The sequence below is a fragment of the Alternaria dauci genome, chromosome 2 (assembly GCF_042100115.1).
Source record: "Alternaria dauci strain A2016 chromosome 2, whole genome shotgun sequence".
NCBI lineage: Eukaryota > Fungi > Ascomycota > Dothideomycetes > Pleosporales > Pleosporaceae > Alternaria > Alternaria dauci.
Genome location: NC_091273.1, coordinates 3,393,765 through 3,416,836, shown reverse-complemented (window position 1 = coordinate 3,416,836; position 23,072 = coordinate 3,393,765). Strand labels below are relative to the sequence as shown.

At 51.7% G+C, this 23,072-nt stretch overlaps 5 protein-coding genes across 5 annotated transcripts; 4 read left to right on the top strand and 1 right to left on the bottom strand.

Annotated features, from left to right (window-relative positions):
* The first annotated feature begins 162 nt into the window (after window positions 1-162).
* On the top strand, window positions 163-4,200 carry ACET3X_003151 (uncharacterized protein). The gene is made up of 4 exons (XM_069448395.1): window positions 163-352; window positions 634-1,694; window positions 1,836-2,679; window positions 2,734-4,200. The coding sequence occupies exons 2-4, from the start codon at window positions 787-789 to the stop codon at window positions 3,679-3,681; spliced, it is 2,700 nt and encodes an 899-aa protein (XP_069309698.1). The 5' UTR covers window positions 163-352; window positions 634-786; the 3' UTR covers window positions 3,682-4,200.
* A 3,124-nt stretch (window positions 4,201-7,324) lies between these two features.
* ACET3X_003150 (uncharacterized protein) lies at window positions 7,325-10,372 on the bottom strand (the record flags this gene model as incomplete). Its single annotated transcript, XM_069448393.1, has 2 exons — window positions 7,511-10,372; window positions 7,325-7,426 (listed from the first exon to the last, which is right to left on the bottom strand). The coding sequence occupies exons 1-2, from the start codon at window positions 10,289-10,291 to the stop codon at window positions 7,325-7,327; spliced, it is 2,883 nt and encodes a 960-aa protein (XP_069309697.1). The 5' UTR covers window positions 10,292-10,372.
* Window positions 10,373-12,119: 1,747 nt separating this feature from the next.
* On the top strand, window positions 12,120-14,460 carry ACET3X_003149 (uncharacterized protein). Its single transcript, XM_069448392.1, has 4 exons — window positions 12,120-12,764; window positions 12,833-13,322; window positions 13,373-13,962; window positions 14,015-14,460. Exons 1-4 carry the CDS (start codon window positions 12,450-12,452, stop codon window positions 14,096-14,098), a joined length of 1,479 nt encoding a protein of 492 aa, XP_069309696.1. The 5' UTR covers window positions 12,120-12,449; the 3' UTR covers window positions 14,099-14,460.
* Window positions 14,461-14,856: 396 nt separating this feature from the next.
* On the top strand, window positions 14,857-16,031 carry ACET3X_003148 (uncharacterized protein; the record flags this gene model as incomplete). Its single annotated transcript, XM_069448391.1, has 3 exons — window positions 14,857-15,056; window positions 15,109-15,657; window positions 15,725-16,031. 3 exons carry the CDS (start codon window positions 14,857-14,859, stop codon window positions 16,029-16,031), a joined length of 1,056 nt encoding a protein of 351 aa, XP_069309695.1.
* Window positions 16,032-17,998: 1,967 nt separating this feature from the next.
* Window positions 17,999-18,730, top strand: ACET3X_003147 (uncharacterized protein; the record flags this gene model as incomplete). Its single annotated transcript, XM_069448390.1, has 3 exons — window positions 17,999-18,030; window positions 18,109-18,213; window positions 18,286-18,730. The coding sequence occupies 3 exons, from the start codon at window positions 17,999-18,001 to the stop codon at window positions 18,728-18,730; spliced, it is 582 nt and encodes a 193-aa protein (XP_069309694.1).
* Between the last annotated feature and the right edge of the window lie 4,342 nt (window positions 18,731-23,072).

Below are 23,072 nucleotides of genomic sequence, written 5' to 3'. Positions count from 1 at the left end.
ACCCTGGCTCGTTCCAGCATCTTCGGGTCTCAAACAGCAAAGGCTCCACGACCATGTCCCTGGCGGTCCGTCACTGCACGCCACTGGAATAATCGCTGACCTACTTGGACGCCGCGGTCGCTCCTCCTTGAAGCCTGTTCTTGCAAGGGCCTCCTGGTAAGCTGTTAACTGGCTGAGCACGGGGTCCCGCTGTTGTCCGCCCACCCTCCACTCCTGCTACCCGGGCATTATTATACTTGTTGCTATTATCCTTTGCCTCACGTTTAAGCAATCGAAGCTGTGCTCGCTGCGTGCTCAGTGTCAATTGCGCCCAAAAGGTACGTCCGCGGCGCATATCATAATCCCTGCATCTGTAAGTTCTTCCCGCGTCGCCCCTACATACGCTCCCACATGCACTGTTGCTTTGTGTCTCGGTTGCGGTTCATAATGAGCCGGAACAGTGGTGCTCAGTCGCCCAATGTCAGCCCTGCACGGACTGTCGATTCTTTGGTCCATTTTCTAGACTGCAATAGCTTGCAGCGGACATCCCGGTCCAGGCCAGAAGCTTCTGTTCGTCGGCCACCTTCCTGACTTTCTCACGTACCTTCATGTACCAGTTAAGTTGACCACTAGCTGATGCCGTGGCTGCACCAGTGTCAAGTCTTGAGCAGTGCCAGGATCCCTTGAGCGTCCTGGGCAGTCTGTAGCTCCTGCTATTCTATATCTCCTCATGTGGTCGGTCAACGGGCTGTATCGTGGAAACCATCCCACTTCAAGCGCCGAACATCAAAACGCATCTTACCTGCTATGCTTCTCAACATGAGTGGTCCACCCAGCATACCTTCACATTCAGGACCTCCGCCATCCTACAGTCCCTATCCGCCACATCATGCTTCGTCGTCTCGACCAGAAATCATCGCGCCTAGCCAGCACATCCGTCCCCGAGATTTCAGTGCAAGCCATAACAATGCGCAACAGTTACCGAGTCTTCGCACGCTCTTGGAGCCAGAACTACTCGACAAGAAGTCATCGGATCCTTCGTTGAGGGCGGGAGGCGCTGTGGCACTCTACAGCCATTGTGGGCGTTATGGGTCTTCTAGTCCGACATTAAAGAGACGGCATGAATATGATGGTTACATGCATGGCCACTCCGAGCACAATGCTATCGCTTCTCAAACGCCCTACCACCATCGTCAACCTCTGTCAGGCGCAAGCGCTACCCCGTCTACCTCCTCGTCGACGCCAGGTTCGGCGTTCGGCGTCAGTCGAGTAGATCTTCAACGGCGTGAAAGTTTCACCCACCCTTCACAGCATGATCTAGCAGGCAATGGGCACCGGCAAGTGTCGCTCATGTCTGATGCGACGGGAACGATGACGAACCACTCCGGTCAGCAAGAATTGGGGTTTGATCCGAATAGACCTGTCAGAATGAGACGATTGGAAGGCTCTTCGCGGGCTCCAGTACGGTCTTCGCGTTGTGTCGGACAACGCGATATACCAGGCGAAGGCCCATGCTATGTCTATGAGGACGGCACCTATTGCCGGGCTATAATAGACGGCGAAGCGGTCAATCCTTCGTGGGGTATCACAAAGGCTGGGAAACCTCGAAAGCGACTTGCGCAAGCTTGCCTGACCTGCCGAGAGAAGAAGATCAAGTGCGAGCCCGGATATCCAAAGTGCCACCAATGCTCCAAGTCACAAAGAGTATGCAGAGGGTAAGTGGTCCTCATTATTTGGGGCTTTTCTTCTTTTTTCATTCGAGGACTTGGAGTGCATTGACTTAATGGGCCTGTTATGCTCTGAACCAGACAAGGCTATACTCATATGATACAATGACAAATACTAACGAATGGCAGTGGACTCAACCAAAGCAATGCATCCGGCGAGACCTCACCATCGCATTCCGCTCCGCTATTTAAGCATCCGTCGTCCGAAATCCTAAGTCCTGCGGCAACCTCAGACAGAAACAAAGCTCCTGGAGAGCTGCGCGACTCATCAAGGAAGGTCGACACGTGGAACGCCGGAACGCCTTTCAGATCTCGAAAGTTCCGCCCCAACACTGCTGCAGACCCGAGAGACATGTCGGTGCAGCCATACGAATCAGATTGGAGCGGCTCCGCAAACGACCAGGGCTTAGACGACCATGGACGCGGCTCTTACTCTGACCACCTTGGCCTCCAATGGGAACAGGATCCTTTTGAAACAGACCCCGGACTTACTAGGCATCTATTGGACCTTTACTTTGCTCACGCGGGTAGCGCAGCCTATGTCATGTTTCCTCGTCGACCTTTCCTTGCATGGGTAGAGAATAACCGCGACAAGAATCAGGACCATCTGATGCTCCTATATTCCGTTCTTGCCATGGGCGCTCTCTTCTCGGCTGGTGAGGATAGGGAAGCTTTGGGGAAGAAGTTTGCTACTGTCGCCTCCTACGCAGCAGAAAAACGGTTCGGTAAATTCAGTCTGCAGTTGTGCCAGACGCGACTGATGCTTGCGCTGTATCACTTTGCTCGAGGCAAATCACAGGAAGCGTGGGACTACTGCGGTGCTGGTCTGCGAGTGCTCGCTGCACTGAAACTGAATTCTGAAGAAGGTATCAAAGAGCTGGCCGATAGCAACGCCGACCTGGGCTATGGATTTGATCGTCGAACCTACACAGAATGCTGCCGCCGCACCTTCTGGTCCGGATTTCTGATGGATGTAAGTCACGATTTCGTGAACACGCCAGCATCCGTTGACATGTTGCAACAACAGCGATACAATGGCTTCTTTGGAGGGACGCCTTCTGTGATCAACCTCGAGGATGTCTTTGTTAGACTCCCATGCCTGGATAGCATGTACGACGCATCAACACCATGCGATGCGCCATTCTTCCACGAGGAGCTTCTGAGTGCAAGCGCTGTACCCCATTCTGTTCTGGGAAATATGGCGTACCTATGCCTAATATCGGCACTATGGGGTGACGTGCTTACCTTCACGAGTCGTGCTGCGCGCCGCCCCGACAGTACCTACGAGCAACACTATGACATGTTCTATACACAGATGAACGAGAAGCTGAACGCATGGCATACCATGTTGCCAGTGAGCCTTCATTACACCCCACAGAACCTGGACAAAAGCCTTGCTGACGGATGTGCGGGCACCTTTTTGTCGATGCACGCTTTATACTACGCTACAATAATCCGACTCAATCGTCAGACGAGAGTCAGCGTACTGCCAACGGACAAGATACGCCGAAATTTGGAGCGCGCACTACGTATGGCGTCCAACTTCCTATCAATCATGCTTTCACTGGCTCCTGTCAACCGCCAACGACGTCCTTCACCTACCGCGGCACTGGAATTTTCTTTCTCGACACCTTCCCCTGTGTATGTGCTCATGCTTGCGGTTGATGTGTTGACCTCTGCGGGGCTCGTTTCGTCACTACCGACCTTGATCGAGACGCTCAACACGACACTGATGCGCATCGACGAATTGGCGGGCTATTGGGCGTCTGCGAAGGCGCAGCAGAAGATGGTCTCGAATCGCATCAAGCAGCTGACGGAAATTGCCGCACAAGAAAGCCAAGACATAAGAAACGGAAATTACGGAAACTTTTGGAGGATCAACAACAGTCTTGAGACGGCGTTCGGAAACGATGATGCGCTGTACAAGACTGAAGATCAATTGCTTTTCGGAGTTGTTGGTCAGCTTACGGGTTAGCAACTGCGTGCCCCGCATAAGATCGCTCTGCGACGAATAGAATTGTGGGTAATACCTCTTTGTTCAACAACCTCAAGTGTGCATGCACTGGTCATGTATGTCTTGGGTCCGAGGCTCTGACATGGCGTTACGCGTTGCATAAACCTCGGCCCGATCTCCAAAATCGCATCATCTGGCGGACATGCTAAGCACAAGCATGAGTTGACAGAAGCACTGGTCCCTGTAGATAGGAGAGCTATCCAGCGGATTATCGCGTATCTGGCACACGTTGGGCCATGGACGATAGCCACATGCCATCCTACAACCTCGCCATTGCTAGAAGTTGTAGAACCACTACCACTTTGTACTAGTACCGTTCTCAAAAGTTCTAACCGAAGCTTGGGCATTGGCAGTGACTTCGGTCCATAATTGGGCTATGCGACATCTGTTATTATTTTTTTCGTTCTAGCACTTCAATTCTCGGGCACTATATCATGGAGCGGCGTTGTACTATTACCACATACCAAAAGATATACGGATAATGAATAGCGAGTTTCACCAGCATACGACAAAAACACGCAGACGTACGGCCTCCTTGAGAACCACGTCTCGCAATGTCACGAATTGGTAGACTTCCCATCCCTACAGGCCCGAGAAACCATGTCCCGCTTATCGTGAGACAGCATGATCGAGCTTTGCTGCAGTACACCCTCACACGGCACGTTCACGTTCTTCCACTAAGAAGTACCCGTACCTTGCACCTCGGGTGCTACACTTACACCGTGACCGCAAGAAGCAAGTAGCGAAGACTAGGTTGTGTCATGCGGGGACGCGGGAGTTTCCAAGCCACGTTGCCTGGAAAGATGCCCAAGGATCATGTGTGTAACCCGTACGTCGACGCTTATCGTCCTCTCCTCTGATGAATCTATGGTTCACACCACTACGGGGACGCCTTCGGTACACACCGACGACCAAAACGAGCAGGCGAAATCGCTCGGGTGCAAAACCTCCGCAGATCGACGGTCGAAAATGGACTGGTCGAGTAATATACAGCAAGGGAAGGAATGGTGACGACATCAAACGCGCTCAGCTCACGATCAGCATTGGTACCGATGTGCACTGCCCAGGTTTGTGGCACTGAAGACGCGATGCATGCCATGTGATCAAAATACTACCTACACGATATTTACTGTGAGCCGCCGGCGATATGGATGCGAAGGAGTAAGAAGCAGTGGTGCGCCCCTGCGAAAGCTATCGATGGCACGGACAAGTACCGGCGCCCTGTTCACAGGCGCAGACGCGACCTTCCGGCTGATAGCCCGTAGCTAAAAGATTAGGCGTACCAGCTCCCGCTTTAGACTGTCGGCACCTGCCAGCGCACGCGCGCGAACAAGCAAGTAAGCTCAATCTTCTCACTGTCCGGAGAAGCAAAACACAAGAGTCGAAATAGAGCCAAAGTCTATTTTGTTCGGAGCGAGCTGAATTGTTGCGGTATGACATAATCTAGCTTGGACAGCCACCATGAGTCTTGACCGATGACCAGGTAACCTGATTTGACGTCCCAAACTTTCATACTAGCTTGACACCATCCTTGTTCCATGACTAACGAGCACAAACGCAAAAAGCTCACCTAACAACTTGTCCAAGACCCAGCTTCTAGAATTTGTCAGCCCAAGCTCACACAGCCCGGTAGATTTTCGAAATTGTCCGGTCCGACTTGTCTTGATTCCATGCTGTTCCGGCTTATGGTTTTTTCCAATTATTGTCAACTTCTGGGCCCCTGAAGATACATCATCCTACAAGCACCAAGGTTCACTAGGACAGCGTTGACTATTTCGCTCGTGCGCACCTTCCGCTCTTGGGTGAAAGTTCACAGCTAGAGTAAGTCCTGGAGGACAGACCAAGGACAAGAAACGCCCCACCATGACGGCACTTGGTAGAGGCACCACCCTAATTCCTTGGTGTCCTCCCCAGATACCCAGAGATGTAGTAGCACTAAAGTTTGGTCTGCAACTTGCTTACAGGGTTGGTAATCAGTGGTACGGCGCGACAGTGGCTGGAAATGATGCTTGAACGCTCACCGCTGAAGATCAGTGCTATGAAGAGCTTCTCCGAAATTAGGAGAATCAGAATGAATGACATACCTCTGGTGGTCGAGAGGCGCCAAGACTGTCCACATGGAAACTGCGACTGCTGTCTGTCCATGTGGAGCAAGTGGAGACGGCGCGCAACGCTGGAAGAGCCAAGAGCGATTGGATGACGGCCGGCATTCCCAGTTTACTATTTCCGAAGCAATGGGCTTGTACTGTAAGCTCTCTGAAGTCGTCGAGGTAAGCGACTAGTGCAAGGATTCATACGATGGCCAGGGATGAGGCTGTGTTGCGTGTGTGCGCCGCAGAGAAGTTCATCTTCTTGGGGAATGACGAATGCACAGCCTCGACAATAGTCTTGAGCGTAATCGCGAGAAATAATGTTTTCTTAAAGGAGTAGAAAGCGATTGGATGGTATTGCTACGTCTTTTAGGGTGAGGTTACCGAAATCGATGCTTAAGCAGATACCACCTCGGCATACTGTAGTAGAAGAGTAACGCCTTTTTACACAACAAAAGCGGCCATATCCAAGCTCAAGCCTCCGTATTTGATGTGGAAATTTTTATTGTTCTGATGTGGAGTGAGCATGGCAGGCATGTTTGAAGGAGATTAGTAGCTAGGATTCTAATAGCCAAGCCCCAGTTAGTGGAACCCCGTTCTTGGTCATGTGAACAGGAGTGTATTTTGTGGGCTACAGCAAACACAACAAAAGTCATGTCTATTATTAGCGTGCAGTAAACGGTCATGTTGCAATGGCAAAGTCCACGGACAGGCTTCTCCGCGGCTCTTTGGGGTTTAGGAAATAAAACGTCAACTTTGCTTGGCTGCAGATCTCCCGGGACTCCACGTGAGTGTTCCTACATCTACCCGAAAGTAAGAGATCTGTTGAAGAGGGGACACGAGGTCGCGTGCCTAGCATCCCATGTCACAACAAGGCATGCTACACCCGTTGTTAGCTTTTTGTTGCCGCCAAGGACCCAAGAACATTACAGAAGACCGTTCTAGCTTACCTGAGACAGCGACTTTAAAGTTTAGTGCTAGGTTCAGTGTAGTATTCAGTGGAGTATTCCGGGGAAAACCACTAAGAAGGTTCAACCACAACGGTGTAGTAATCACTTGGAAACGCAATCATCTACAAAGGGCGGTCTACCCATGTCCTGATGGCGTCTCAACATTTGTGTGGAAGTGGTCAGCTGGATACAGCATCTCCGCTAATGCATGACATGACTGACGGACGACAGGTATGCCACGACCTGCAAGGAGAGTGCAAAGGGTTTCCCATGCAAGAAAGTACAGAGGGTTTTCCATGCAAAGAACATGTAAAGGAGTTTACCATGCAAAAGAACGTGCAAAAGGTTGTCCATGCATAACGAACTCAAAAAAAAGAGAAACGAACAGAAAGAGGGGAAACGCAGACCTCGGCATGAATACTCGGCATGTGTGTTCGGCATAAGTACTCGGCATGAGTACAGCAAGTTAGGTCTCATTGCTGTCGTGGTCACGGGTAGCAAGTAGTGTCTGTAAGCAAGTTCGAGATGGAAAGTTATGATTGTTGACCGTGGAGAGCAGTCGAACTACAGATTGTTGTCTGTCTTGAACTTGTCCCACGCCTCGTTCAGTGTTGCAAAGACAGCTGCACTGATCATCTTCTGCTCGGTAGATGCCGTTTGGGATATCTGTAAAGGAACATAGTCAGCACTCCACTAAACTCGCCAAGTGTCATGACAGAAAAGTGAGGAATTAGAAGCTAGAGGGCATACCTTGTCAGGATGAACTTTGGCAATTGCCTTCATGTAGATAATCTTGACCTTGTTTGGCATGACTAGATCACCCATGTTGACCTTCTTCCATCCAGCATCCTCCCAGAGCACTTTGTCCAAACTACCCAGTAAAGCACGTAGATTATCTGACTTTGTGCCCTTCCAAGCGATGAGCTTGGCGTCGACTTGATCGGTGAGGGCGAATTTCTCGTCGTCTGCACGTTCAGCAGCAGCGTTGGCGGCTTTCATGCGCTTGACAGCCTCAGAGTCGACGGTCGGACCACCACCACCTAGGTCTGACATGGCGGAAGACCTAGGAACAGCGGGCTTCCGGACTGGAGGTGGGCGTTTGGTGGCTACTGGGGCACTGTTGCTGCCACCATTTGCGGCTTTCTCACAGCGGTTACGACCAGAGATGGCGATGGCACCGCCTACACCATTTTGAACAGCCTCTTTCCATACACTATGTGCGTCTGCCCACTTCTCCATGTTCTCGAGTGCTTCTGCTTTTCGCATGAGGGCTTTACCATAAAACTCCTTCATGTCTTTTTCGCCCTCTATTCCACCTGTAGCAATTTTCTCGCCTTCTCCTCTTGATGTGCCAATTATAGCCAAGGCTGCATCGGCATCAGCAATTGCTGCTTTCGGATCACCAACTTTGATGTTGGTGACAGCGCGATTGCAGAGCACAATTATTGTGACAGGGTGTGTCTTCGGAAGAGGGCTCAGTGCAGAAGAATAGGCGGCATGTGCAGCGGAGTAGTCTCCACGTTTGAATGCTTCTGAACCTCTTTGTCGGTCAGCTGACGACGAACTGAGAGCCGAAGACGAGACAGGAGGTATCTGTCGCGGTGGTGCCTTCTGTCTGTACGCAATTGGCGTAGGGGCTGGACTTCGAGCCTTGGGCGCTGAAGTTGCTTGAAGGAACGGGTTGTTGGATTTTACTGGTGTCGGTTGGCGTGAAGACTGCTTTGGGGGTGTGATTTCTGAGGAGAAGAGATCTACTTCCGGCTGCGGTTGTGGAGTGGTCTTCTTCCGGCGAGCAGGGCTAATGTACGCCTGGGAGCTCTGTTCTTCAACCTCCTGGCGGGTCAGACGCATGGCTGGTCGTTTGTCCAAACTTGATGGTGGCTGCCGCTGTGATGGGGATTGAGACGACATGCGATCCAGGCGGTCATTTCGTCCAGTTTCCAGCTCTCTTCTTTGGCGTACAGGTAGCGGTTCAGCTTGCTGACGCATCTCGCTCGTCCGAGTAGGCTTGGTGGGTCGTCCACCAGCTTCCAACATCATAGCCTCGTCTGTAGCCGACTGATCAACCTTTTGTTGTCGGCCTGAGCGGGAAGCAGCTTCCGCAGCCTGAGCGTCTCTCATCCACTTTGGCATATTGGGGTCTCCCTCTTGCTGGAAGTCGGCCATGGCCTTCTGTACTTGTTTGCGGCCCGTCTTCCATAGCGAATTCGCGGATTTGAAGAGATTGTTGCCGATCTCTGAAGCCATTTGAGTTACGTCTTTCTCTTGACCTTCTTGTCTACGTTGACCGGATCGACTCCGTGCCTCATCGTCTTGCATCCACGCGGGCCTAGAGCTGCTCGCCCGTGGTTCTCTTGAGGATTCGCGTCCACTGGGCCTACTGTTTCCTCGCCTTGGGCGCTCGTCGAAGTCATCAGGCTCTCGGCGAGACCTATCCTGGCTCTGTGAATGTGTTTTCTGTTTCGCCTCTGCATGTGCCTGGTTTAGCAGCCATCCTACAGCAGCTTGTACGTCAAGTCCAGACTCAGTAGTCGCTAGTGCAGTCGCCGATCTGTCGGCTGGGAACCCCATGTCTACAAGTTCAGCAACAGCTTTGTCATGCGCATTTTCGGGCGCTGGAGAAGCTCTTCGGCGTGCTTGTGAGGGTTCCCCTGTGGCTGCTGTCTGTGGCGCTTCCTGGTGCTGGAATTCCGAAACAGGCTTTCCTAATAAGCCTAGTATATCGTCATCGGTATCGTTGGTTGGAGGCGGCGGCGGCGCAGGCGAAGTCGACTTTTGCGCCATTTGCTTGAGACCGAACATGTCATCGTCGTCGTCCAGAAGTGCATTGTTGCCGGACGTAGGCTGTGGTAGGGGTGTATTGCCCCGAGAGACATTCGCGCTGTAAGCAGGAGTACTTCTGCCACTGCCTTGGTTTGGTTTGGGAAAGTGACTGGAGCTGTCTACGGGAGCTGCTGAATCGAATGCTGCGAGGAGGTCAGCCTCGTTGTGAGAGGACACCTCAGGCCGCCTCGAAGTGGTGTCGAGGCCTGCAAAAGGCTTATTGATGGTCTTGGACAGGCCGTGGTTGGTGAAGGGGTTGTTTGAAGGACGCGGGGCGCCAAATGCGGCAGGTTCTGGTGTGCTCTTCCCACTTCCCAACGTGTCCCAATGGCTTGAATCGGCACCTCCAAAGGTGGAATCCCATTGCTTCCTCTTCTCCGCCTCTTGTCGTGCCTTTTCCTCCTGTATCTGCTTCTGCCGTTCTTGTAGCGAGAGGTTGCTTGTCGTGGCTTTGGACTTGTTGGAGGACACGAGACCGGCGAAGCTGTCGTTTGCAGGAGTCGCTGCTTTCGAGGGGACCTTGAACTGCTGAGGACCGCCGGAGCCAGCTACCGAGCCAGAGGGTTGCGTAGAGAGCGCGGAGAGGGGCGTGGATCGACCGGAAAGCTGAGGCGTGGGGCTCTGGCGGAAGGGTGGAAAGGCCGCGGGGGCGGTGGTTGTTGTCTTTTTGGCGGGCTGCGACCAGTCGAGGCCGGCTAGATCGTCCATTGTATTTGCTTTTGTCGTGTGCGTCGTTTCAGAGCGTGCGCGGGAGAAGTCATTTCATGATTGCAGGTTGGGTTGTCAAACATCAGTATTGGGTGTATTGCGCTTGCTGAGTTCACGCCACAGGTACCCGACAGCACAGCCACAGCACGTGACGTATGCAGGGTCCAAGCCACTATCTGATGAGTGTTTTTGACATACTACCCATCAGATGGCCATATCTTGGTTCGATTGGTTTACAGCATTTCTACATGGTGTCTGCAGTCTACCCCACCGAGATTCCAGAACTCACGAGTACGGCATAATAACATTATTCAAATCTCGAAAGCCTTACATGTGCTGCACAACATGGAAAGAAGGCTCTTCATTGTCGCAGGGGCAAGTAGAGCCGACGCATGTCGCATGTAGAGTAAGAGCGACAGAGCCCCCCGTCTTTGCATGTGCGTTCCTGGACCACATGCTTGCACCAGTACCTTGCAACGTATCGGAGCGAGCAGCGTCCGAGCCGGCCAACGCTCCCGAGGTCCGTATCGATTGCCGGGTAAACAACAGGTAAACAGTGGGCAACGAAGCGTGATTGCGCAGTTGGGCAACAGGTACGAATAGAATGGGTCGTAGGCGGATCCACAGCTGTCAGGTTAAGATGCGGTCAGTGGGCTCTGTCGAACCGCGACCGCGGAGATGGTGGCAGTAGCACGTCCTGGCGCGAGCGGACGGACTGTCCCGACTGCGCGACCCCCCTGAGGGTCAGCGCAAAGCTTTGCAAGGCCTCTCCATCCGCATCGAATCAAGACGAGTTGGATCCGTGGTGTCACATCTGACTCGGGCCGAAGGGAGGCCTCCATTCATTACTCGTAGGCGGCACGGCAACCGGAGCCGCGAGCGTCTAGTGTCGCTGGCTGCAAAGCAAAAGACGTGTTTTGGGCAGTTGTGCACAAGGTGGTAGACGAAGAAGAAGCGTCTGTTGTGATACCGTGGGTGCAAGGTGTCTTATTAGGCTGATGACAACAGCCAGCTCGTGCCTGGGCGCGAGGACAAGTCGATACTCTCGGCGCTCAGGCAACATGGCGGATTTGCCGAGCCGCGAACCCGCGGCCACGGTATCAGACTTGACCACCCGCCTATCCCCGATGTAAGCGACAGGTGGATGACTCAGGCCGTGGGCCTTGGGCATGTGACTGGTGAAGGGCTCATGTCAGGAGATGACATGCGCAATAAATCCAGGAAATTTAGGTTTGGACAAGCGTGGATAGCGACGCTGATGTTGCAGACAGCAGCGACGGAGCAGGGCGTTGTGGGAGAATTGGCATAACTGGGAATGAGATTGCATTTGGTGTATGCACGCCGTCTGCTAGCCTGAAGACGGTCAGGACCGATGCCTGGTAGCAATAGTTTGCGGCTAACCACAATGGGGGCGTGGTGCGTGCCGCAGAAGGTCGCAGCTGGGAGCGAACGGTTCACAGGGCCAGGTACAGAGACAGCAACTATACCGCGAACGGAAGCAACAGCGACGTCGCAGCGATGGACGCGACGAGCAGTGTGGACGCGGCAGGGCAGACGTGTGTCTGGAGCGCATGTACCAGGGCGCGCGGGTGTGGGAAAGTTTTGTACATCAGTCGGGGGGGAGGCACAGGCGGACCTGCTCAGGAACGGAACAGACAGAGGACGCACCAGGGTTTATTGCTGCCCTACTAGCGTCGTCTATGGTGCCGCCCATTGACGCGGATGAGCAAGGGGCAGAGGGTCGGTGAGACTCTACGCTTGCCAGGGTGGATACTACGGTAGTATACAACTCGAGGCGGCGCGCGTCTGGCCTTGATGCTGCGTCTCTCGCAGCTTTTGGTCCCCGATTTCCTGGTGCAGGTGATTTGCAATTGAGGCGGGCGCGGAGAGGGCGACTACGCATCATAGTGTCTACACAAGGTTTCCCGACTCGGGCACGTGTCGACTCCCTGCAGTCGCTTCCGGATTCCTCGACCAGGGATCTCCCGGTAACGGTTCCGCACAGCCAGCAAGCGCGGGCCTCTGGACAGAACGATCGCCGCATTCTCGAGCAACCTCGCCCGCCTTTGAACGTGCCTTCCTACTTTCCCAGCAAACCTCCGCACACCGAAAGGCTCCTTCTGCCCGCACCTCTCGCCCTCAGTCGCCGCTGCCTCCAATGCGTCTCTTCAACCGCAAGGGCTCCAAGCCCCAGGTTTCGCCCAACGGCAGCCAGCCAAACAGCTCCAATGGCTCGCTGCGCTCCCCTGGACCCACTCCAAACGGCTCCCGCCCGACCAGCTTCCCAGACGTCCCTCTGCCAAAGGCGCCCGACCCAACCCTCGACCCGGCCGGCTACCTGCGCAGCATCTACGCCGTCCGCGAGCGCTCCAGGCTGGTGCTCGAAAAGGCCAAAAAGAACCAGCTCAAGCACTTTGCCGTCGACATGAGCAAGTTTGGAGATGTTGCTAGCTTTGTCGTATCCATAATTAAGGTAAGCCTCATTTTGCGCGCGCAAGGATACCATGCTGGCCGACAGCACCCTTCTAACACTGCCTGCAGCGCGACTATGCGCCCGACTACGCCTCGATTCCGCCTCACGGCCGCTGGCAGCACTTTGATGTCGGTGGCCGCCCACGCATCGACCAGCTCATGGCAACATGGCCCTCGACCGTCGACAACCAGGAGCGCACCCGCCGCCTCATAGATCTCTTCCTCGTCTCCGTCCTCCTCGATGCAGGTGCAGGCACCAAGTGGCAGTATAAGAGCAAGGAGTCGGGCAAGATTTACCGCCGCAGCGAGGGGCTCGCCGTCGCCAGTCTGGAAATGTTCAAGGCCGGCGCCTTCAGCAGCGACCCCAGAGCGCCCTACCAGGTCGACAGTGCGGGGCTCAAGAAGCTCGACGTCGCAACCGTGGCGCGCGGCCTGCAGGTTAACGCCACAAATCCAATCGACGGCCTCGAGGGCCGCACTGGCCTGCTGCTCCGTCTCGCAGAAGCGCTGCAAAACCAACAGGTTTTTGGCCTAGAAGCACGGCCAGGAAACATGCTCGGTATGCACATGGACAAAGTCGCCGTGTGAATTTCGGCTAACCAGAGTCAGATTACCTCCTCTCGCACCCAACTACACAAGCGTCATCAGTCCCCATCATACCTCTCCCCACTCTCTGGAATACCCTCATGGACAGTTTGACTCCCATCTGGCCAGCCTCGAGGACTCAGATCGACGGTGTACCCATGGGCGACGCATGGCCGTGCTCCGTCATGCCATCACACCCGACCCATCCATGGGAAAACATTGTGCCTTTCCACAAACTAACCCAATGGCTGACGTACTCACTAATGGTTCCCATGACCAAGCTCCTCCACGTTCATTTCCCCGGCTCAGAGCTCCTTACCGGACTGCCAGAATACAGAAACGGCGGACTGTTCATCGACGTTGGCGTCTTGACACTGAAGCCCGAGGAACAGAAACGCGGCCTCGCGCAGTACCAACGCAACGCACAGGCAACAGGCCAACCAAGCATGGAAGTCGTGCCAATGTTTACCGCCGACGACGATGTAGTCGTCGAATGGCGCGCAGTCACCGTCGGACTGCTCGACGATCTGTTAGTCGACGTAAACCATCTGCTGGGTCTGAGCGGCTCAGATAAGCTGAACCTGGCGCAGATGCTCGAAGCTGGTAGTTGGAAGGTAAGTTTGGCGCTACTCAAACGTTCTAACTGAATCTGACCCGCCACACTAGGGAGGTCGAGAAATTGCTGAAGTGTCGCGGCCCAACACTAAAGAACCGCCAATCATGATCCTCTCGGACGGCACTGTTTTCTAAGATACCCCTTTCTTCGTTATTGCGCACTTGCTTCGCTTCCTTCACATACAGACATGGTGCCGCAAAAGCACATATCCGATACCCACGAGGGTGCCCTTGCCCATGCCGCACCAGTACCTTCTAATTTTGGCCAAGTGGATGCATGGGATTCATGATACACGATCTTGACGGTCGCATTTGGTGGCACGGCTTCTTGTTTATACCTTCTGCTTCGTCGCACCAGCCACATTTATATCTCGTTTGTCTTCAAAGCGCTGGCAGTCTGGGCTATCTACCTCCTATGTTGTAATAATTCCTCGCTTACCATGCCTTTTGGAATCTTCAAACATGTAGCTATGTACCAAAGCCTTTTGAATGAGAGTGTGTGTGCCTTCAAACCACCATGATTTCTGAGCAGAGGGTGATGACGAGTGAAAAACTACAGTGCGCATACCCGTTACGAGTGCTGAAAAGCAAGCATGGCCATCGCAATGGCACATGTTGGAGTGGAAATGCGGAGGGCGGAAGTGCCCCACTGCCAAGCAAAGATTGGTGCAGGGCCCCCAACTGTCGCGCGCCAAAGCCAAAGCTCCGAAGCAGTTGTTTACGGTACGTCATTCCATCGCCAAATTCCACTCGACGGCTCGGTATTACTATCAGCTTACCAGTCCACTTTCGCTACCGACTCGAGGTTTACCGCTAGGCTACTTTTATTCAACACCCCTCGTCGAAGCTCTTGCGCAGCACCTCTCCACTGCAGGTAAAGGCTAGGTATCGCGATGAACTCGATCAAGCGGCAGAAACAGCGCAAGGTGCTGCTGATGGGCAAGAGCGGAGCTGGAAAGTCGTCGATGAGAAGCATCGTCTTCAGCAACTACGTTGCCAAAGATGTCCGTAGGCTGGGCGCGACGATCGACGTCGAGCACAGCAATATCAAGTTCATGGGAAACCTGATGCTCAACCTCTGGGATTGCGGAGGGTAAGCCCACAAGACGTGAGACGACAGGACGGCTCCGACTAACTCTCCGCAGTCAAGATGGCTTCGTCGAGAACTATCTCAACCAATCTAGGAACCACGTCTTCGGCTCCGTTGCAGTCCTCATCTTCGTCTTCGATATCGAGTCGCGCGAATTCGCCGCCGACGTTGTCTCCTACTCCAACATCATACGTGCCCTCCACGAGTGCAGTCCCAGCGCCAAGGTCTTTTGTCTCATACACAAGATGGATCTTGTGCAAGCCCGCCTCCGCCAGGCCATGTTCGACGAGCGCGCCGAATATATCCGGGAGGCTAGTGAAGGCTTCAAGGACACTGTAGAGTTCTTTGCAACCAGCATCTGGGACCAGAGCTTATACAAGGCTTGGACGAAAATCATCTACTATCTGATCCCCAACGCGGGTACCATCGAGGCACTGCTGGAACAGCTGGCAGAGGTCATCGATGCGAGAGAACTCATCCTGTATGAGCGGACGACATGTCTTACTGTTGCCCATGTCACAAGACAGACCGAAGAATCAAATCCCTTTACAGATCGCTTCGAGCGCATATCAAGCATCCTCAAGACACACAAACAGAGCATGGCGTAAGTGCAAATTCCCTACACTTACTCCACCTACGAGAATCCCTGACTAACCATTTGTCTCCCATAGAAAACACACAAATATCCCCGCGGGTAGCGCAAACTTTGCAGAGATGCAAATCAAAACGGGTCGCTTCATGTTCTTCATCACACGCCTCACCGAAAACACAAATCTCGCAGTCGCCATTCCGCCTTCCGAACAAGTCTTCAACGCCGCCCGCGTGAACATCTTCCAGGTGCGACCCAAGTTTGCCGAACTCGATATCGCGGCGAAACCAAGACCTCCGATCCAGCAAGCCTTTGCCGGAAGTGCCGATACGAGCGATAGCACAGATAAAGGAAAGCAGAAGGAGGTAGGGTATGCCTCTGGAGTTTAGACGACGCATGGGCACAAGAAGGATGATGACAGGATTGCAAAGTTGAAAGACAGCTTTCTACCAAGCTTGGAAGATGCAGACCGGAGACACGATGAGGAAACGCTGGATCAGATTATCAAAGCGAAGACATTCTTGCGGACTTACCACGCCCCTGGTTCATTGCGGAACACGGAAATAGCATCCGCACTTGGGGGAGAAGGGACCAGGCCTGGTACTGCACAGTCGGAAGAGCAGCCTGCCAGCTCGACTTTCAACCCCGCTTCCTAGCAAGCGCACGATAGACATTAAGGAGTGATTCCTACGGAGACATAAAAGTTAATGCTGGGATGGGTGCACAGGTTGAGGCTGATCCAGCTAGTACAAACTCTGACTAGAGATATTGTGCTAGTAGATGTAGCCCGCATCGCGACCGGCTACGAAGACGCGCTGAAATACCAATTCACAAGATATTCATCCATCCGTATCAATCTTTGCTATTAAAAAGAGGGTGCCTCCTGTCCCTGTCATTTCTACATAATCGTAGGAGGCACACCAGATACGAGACTTTGCAGCGGAAGCACTTGAACAGGCAGCCCAAACCAAGTAGACAGCTCGATCTACACTAGTCCACTAGACCGATCACACGCAAGTCTCGATCTGTGCTGCCTTGCTGACAAGACATGCCGCATATCCAAGAAACACACAAGAAACGCACTCCAAGGCAGAATTGGTGGGCACACATGCAAGGATTGGGGTCAAGCCAAGCGAGAATGCGGGGAAACAACCTCTCCCTCCGTCTCGTTCGTGATCGCGCAAAGCCTTCGAGTCAAGTCGAACATGTTACCACAGCTTTTTTGGCTTTGTTTGATTTAAACTTTGAAATATGATCGGCGCTAGAAGAGAGGCCGATCGACCGTACGATGTGCTAGTACAACAATTCCACCTTGCGATATAATACCGCCGCAGTACATACCGGTCAAACATCATTTGCGGGGGTGGGCTGATCTGATCGCTCAGCTCCCAGACTTTCGGGATTTTTTTTTTGGCATGCATGCATACGCGATGAGTGTTGTGTGTTGCATTGCACCCATGCCTGTCATGTCAGATCTCCCCCTTCAGCTGGAGCGTGATGCGCAGCTTGGCCCGGTGTACCAAGAACGAGCTGCTGAGAAAAGCCAAGGCAGACACGTAACATATGGCTTGCTTGTGAAAAGAGGGTGGTGTGTAGTTGTGTATGAGGCGTCATGCGACTATGCCTATGGGTGCTTCGCCTTTTCTTCGGCTTGAGAGGTATCGAGATCTGCAGGGGCTGTCATTATTATTGTTGTTGTTGTTGTTGCTACTACGACTTTAGTTAGTTTGGAGGCTACGATTTGGCTCGAACAAGCGCCGAAGATGCGCCTGATGGTTTTTATTTTATCCGGATCCCTTTCGCGCATCGCAACACCGGCACCGATCAGCCTTGCCTTGCCTTGTCTTGCCTTGCTCGCTGCACCACCTCAAGAAACACCAAGGCGTGAAAGAACGGGCCAAAGCTAGTGCCAAGCCACCACTCAACAAGGACGTCTTACCATGCTGCAGCCACCGACGTTACCCAACATTGAGCTTTGATGCGGTGATTGTGGACCCTGGTCTACTGCTTCAAAGCGCTATTGGTTGGCAGCCATGTGCCGCGTGATCATGCTGAGCGGTTTTGTGTATGAACGGTATGAGTTGCATGGATGAGCAACGGTATTGGCATCAACCCAAGACGGCAAAACTACAGCTTTTGGCAGCGACAGAGGGATGCCCTGGTAGCATGGGGGATATAAGCATGCAATGTCGCTTGGGCCTTTTGCTGGAGTTGTTTTCAAACGTCCTCGTCCATATTCTTGTCTCTTGCTAGAGGCTTGTGTAAAATAATCTTCGCCTAGCCTTGGAGGAACTCAGGCTCGAACATTGAACATACCCAAGCTCTAGTGTACACGTCTGGTTGTCCTGTCTTGGCCATGTCGGAACCAGACAAGGAGATCAAGGTCGAGTAAGTAATTACATCTTGCGGTGAAATGAGATATGATATAGTCTACGACTTAGATTGTACTAACAGTATTTGTTCCAGACCAGCGGTGGTGAATGAGCACCACGAGCGCAAAGCTTCCATCTTCGACAATGAGCAGAAGCGCAAAGAGAGCCTCGCTCGTCTGACTGCCAATCTGGAAGGAGAGTAAGTAGCACCAACCTGAATCGCCCGACTGGCCACTATTCTTCCAAACTCCCCCATACTAACAAGTCCCAGAATCAAAAACCCACTTGTCGACATTCCGCGTGAACAACTCCTAGCAAACGTCCACGACTTTGCCACAGAACACCAATTGACCGATGTCGAACCACTCCTGGCCAAAGGCGCCCTCCTCGCCCAATCCCCTGCCCTCTTCGAAGAACTCGAAGAGCTAGACGAAGCAGACCGTACGGCTATCCGCGAGGAGATTACCCATCGGTTCAAGCTACCGCGAACGCTCTACTTTACCATCATTCTCAACTCCATTGCGGCTGCTATTCAGGGATGGGACCAGACGGGCTCTAACGGGGCCAACTTGACGTTTGGTCGGGCCTTGGGTATCCCGGACTCTGGTCCTGAGTGTGAGGCGGCGGGAACGTGTGAGAAGAATGGATGGATCATTGGCTTTGTCAATGCCTGTCCTTATATCGCTATCGCTGGTACGTATAGCACGTGCAGCTAGTTTGTTTAGCGTACGCTGACTTTGTTTCTCACTCCTGCAGTCTTCTGTGCCTGGATCTCTGGTAAGTTTCCATGGAGTTCCTACCATCTCAACTTCCCCTCTTGTTGACGAAAGCAGATCCGGTGAACGAACTCTGTGGCCGCCGTGGCACCATCTTCATCGCTGCCATCTTCTCCCTTTTGGCGCCTTTTGGCATGGGTCTGAGCCAGACTTGGGGTCAGCTTGCCGTGTGCCGCGTTCTCCTCGGAGTCGGTATGGGACTTAAGGAAGTCACTGTACCTGTCTTCTCAGCGGAAAACGTACCAGCTAGTGTGCGAGGCGGGCTGGTGATGTCATGGCAAATATGGACAGCTTTCGTGTTAGACTAGAAGCTATCACGTGTTTCACTCACTAGCGTTCACTAGCGCCTCCCCTCAGACTATATAAACCCGCTACCTTACTTGTAGATAGAAAATACATTAACTTCTCTCTTCTTATTCTATAGGTTATGAGCCCAGACGTGACTGCGCGTGAATTAACTACTACTACCTATAGTCTACGCTAAAGTCGCGTAACACAGACTATAATAACGCTATAGTTATAATAATACCTAGTTACCTAACTATATTATATAAAAGCGTACAGCCTGCTATAAATCTACCCCTCTCTTACTTATTTCCTATATCTACTTAAATACTACTACTATAAGTAATATTACTAGTGTTTACGCTACTCTAGGTAAAGACTTTAAGAAACTTAATAGTCCTAATAACTATAATAAGTAGATTAAAAAGTTTACTAATATCTACTCTATCTAAGGCTATACTAACTACTACAACGGCGATAATGACATCCCCACCAAACCCACACTACCAGCTCACTCTGTCAGCGACGCCCGCCCCAAGCGACGCAGCGCTGACACCAAGATCGCCGCCCAAGTCCCACAGACCTCCACACTGGACGCCACTGCCGAACTTAATCTCTACTACGTATAACTCTAGGCCTAGAAAGATTAGAATAAATAGTTATATACTACTCTTACTCTACTTAAGGCTACTATATAACTATAGGTCTAGAGTAAAGTCCTTAATAAGTATTAAGTTAACCCTTAACTAGCCTAGGATACTATTATCCTCGCGAACAAAGCCCCTAACGATGTCACTGTCAACCGCTCTCTCGCCAAGCTCAACAAACTCACCCTGTCTGATCTAGCTAATATTCGCCCTTATATTATTTACTTCTAAGAGTTATATAGTAATATTATTAAGGCTAAAGGTACTCTTACTCTAGCGCAACTCATCTCCAAGATCAACAGTAGTCTCCCATCACAGTACTCGCACTTCATCAGCCACTGGAAGCTCACCCATTACAACGTCTCCATCAACGAGAACGTATTCAAAGAATACAAGACCATGCTCTACAACTTCCGAGACGACAACAAGGACAGGTGGATGACACACAAAGCGGCCAAAGCGACGGCTACCACCACTCCCCGCTCCACCAACACATCCTCTAAGGATCACGACCCAACCGCCCGAAATACAACAAACCGCAACACCACCAAGTGCGAACACTGCGGCAATATCGGACATTCCATCGACACCTGTCGCTATGTCGGCAAGCCTGACACACCTACCTGCGCTTTCTGCAAGAAGCTTAGCCATGTCGAGGACACCTATCGCAAGAAGGCCCGATAAAACGATACCTCTGCTACAGTCAAACCTAACCCCGTCAACTCCCCGACAGCAGGTCTTGCACTTATCGATGACGAGAAGGACGTCTTCTTCTTAGATCGAGTCATTGCATCCGCGAATAACCTCCCCAATAATCACGACACATCCAACTTTAACGGCTACAGTGTCAACTATCTAAACATCAACTGTACGTATGCCCACCCCATACCCGTAACTAGTACTAATACGTCTTAGGACTAGGGGTTCCTTCCTAGTATAAGGGGGGTAGACTAAATAGTCTATAGGTATAGTACGGGTTTAGATATAGTTAATAGTATCAATACATCCGCATTCACGGCTACCACGTCTCCCCCCGCCCCCACATCTAATCTCTGGATCTGCGATAGCGGAGCGTCACGCCACATCACTAATAATCCTTCTATCTTCTTATATCTTAAATATTATAATAAGACTATTAGTACCTATAAATTAGGCTCTTAACTTAAAATTATAGGTAAAGGAAATATAGAATTTATTATTACTATATAAGATAGTTCTTAACTTATCTTAGAACTTACTAACGTCCGCTACGCGCCGAATGCAAGGTGTAACCTGCTGTCCATCTCCACATTTGTGAACTCAGGCCCGGGTTACTACACTATCACCAATTGACGGGATGGTATGACCCTACATCGAGAAACGGATAACAAAGAAATCGCCTACACACCACTATATACTAGCGCTAACGTCTACGTCCTAAGTACTACTTACTCCCTATAACTAGCTGCGGCTGCTGTCGACTTCGATGACCTAGTATGGTCTGAACATCGTCGTCTTGGGCATATCTCTCTTGACTACATGCGCCGACTCACAAAGATCAGTGACGGAATGAATGTCACTAATAAACAGATCCAAGCAAAGCTTAAGGATGTCTGTCCAGTTTGTGCCACCACACAAGCTCTCTACAAAATTCCCCGAGATCCCGTAAGCCGACACTACGAACACTTTGGTGAACTTGTCACTGCTGATACCTAGGGACCCTACCCTGTTCCCAGTATCAAAGGTGAACGATATGCACTATTCCTTATCGACGACGCTACTCGCTTTACATAGGTCTACTTCCTTAATTAGAAGTATAAAATAGGATAAGCCCTTATTAACCTTCTTACTTAGCTTTCTATAGAACATGGCCGACCTATTGTACGACTGCGCTGTGACAACGAGTTTGTTCAACAAACTATAACAAATTACTGTACTACACATAGTATTACCGTCGAAGCTAGCGCGCCCTACGCACATCATCAGCCCAGTGCTGTTGAGCGCTCACACCGTACGGTACGAGAACGCACAGCTGCGATAATTTAAGATTTTACCCCTAGGTTAATTATAGTCTAAGGTATTATTAACTAATATAAAGAAACCCTAAGGAATACTACGCTACTAGAAGGACTTTAGATATTTATAATAAAGGAAGTAGTTAATAAGAAGAACTAAGCCTTATCTAAAGCCTTATAATTCCTTAAGACCCTATATAAGGCCCTATATAGAAGAAAACCTAACCTAAGTAAGGATAATACTTAGGGCGCATGAGTATACGTTATAACGCCACCTGAGCTCCTGACAGCGGCCTAAATCACTAAACTCCACTATCCTCGCGGATACCTAGCCCATTTCCTATGCGCCTTGAGTGACGAGCTGTGCCTTGTATGGCGTTCTGACACTCGAGAAGTTAAACGCGTCACTATTACCCGAGTTGATAACTCCACCGGTTTTGACGATACCTAACCACATGGACTACACATCAATACCCACGCACCTCTTGCTCAACCACCCATACCTGACAACGCAGAAGACTATGATGACTCCGACCACTCTGAACTGCACGACGACGTCGCTCTATCATCCTTTAATGGCACCACGGATGTCTTCGGAGACGAGATTAACTAGTCTACTCCCCCTAAAAAGTTCTAAGGTTATAGCCTTGTCGATATCAACACCGCCTGTGGCCCTTGTGTTCGTTCAAACTTAAAGTGTCTACAACCAGTCAATAAGGATGACCCCTGCGAACCATGCCTCTAGAGAAAGCTGGACTGCAACTATCAAACCCAGTCCGACCGTGACCAACAACTGTACCAACAACAAAAGAATGCGCGACGAAAAGAAAAGAGAAAGCGCCAACGAGCTCTTGAGAAAACTCAACCAAATGTGTCGCCCTATTTCAGCACCAACTCCAAGACCACTCCATCATCAACATCCACAGGAAACGCACGAACGGTACCTCGCACCGCTTCTAATGACTACACAATCGTCTCTGCTACCCCAGAACAAGCAAGCGACGACGATGATCTCTCCGTCCCTAGTAGCCCAGAACAAGTAAGCGACGACGATGATATCCTCGTCCCCGCTACCTAAGAACATACAGGAGGCGACAACGATATCTCCGCCCCTACCGCCCCAAAGCACACGAATGACAACGATAGCGACACCCTCTCTCCCTCACCATGCGTCACCTGTCTGAGTAAAGGATCCGTATGTAAACTTGGAAGCAAACCTGGAAGATGCGGACCCTACTCTAATAGGAGAGGTATATATATCCTAGGTATAGAGGACTAAAAGCGTATAGCCGCTGATGCCTGTCGCCTATGCGCCGTAAGGTCCTGCCGCGTGAAATACATACGCAAAACCCCGGA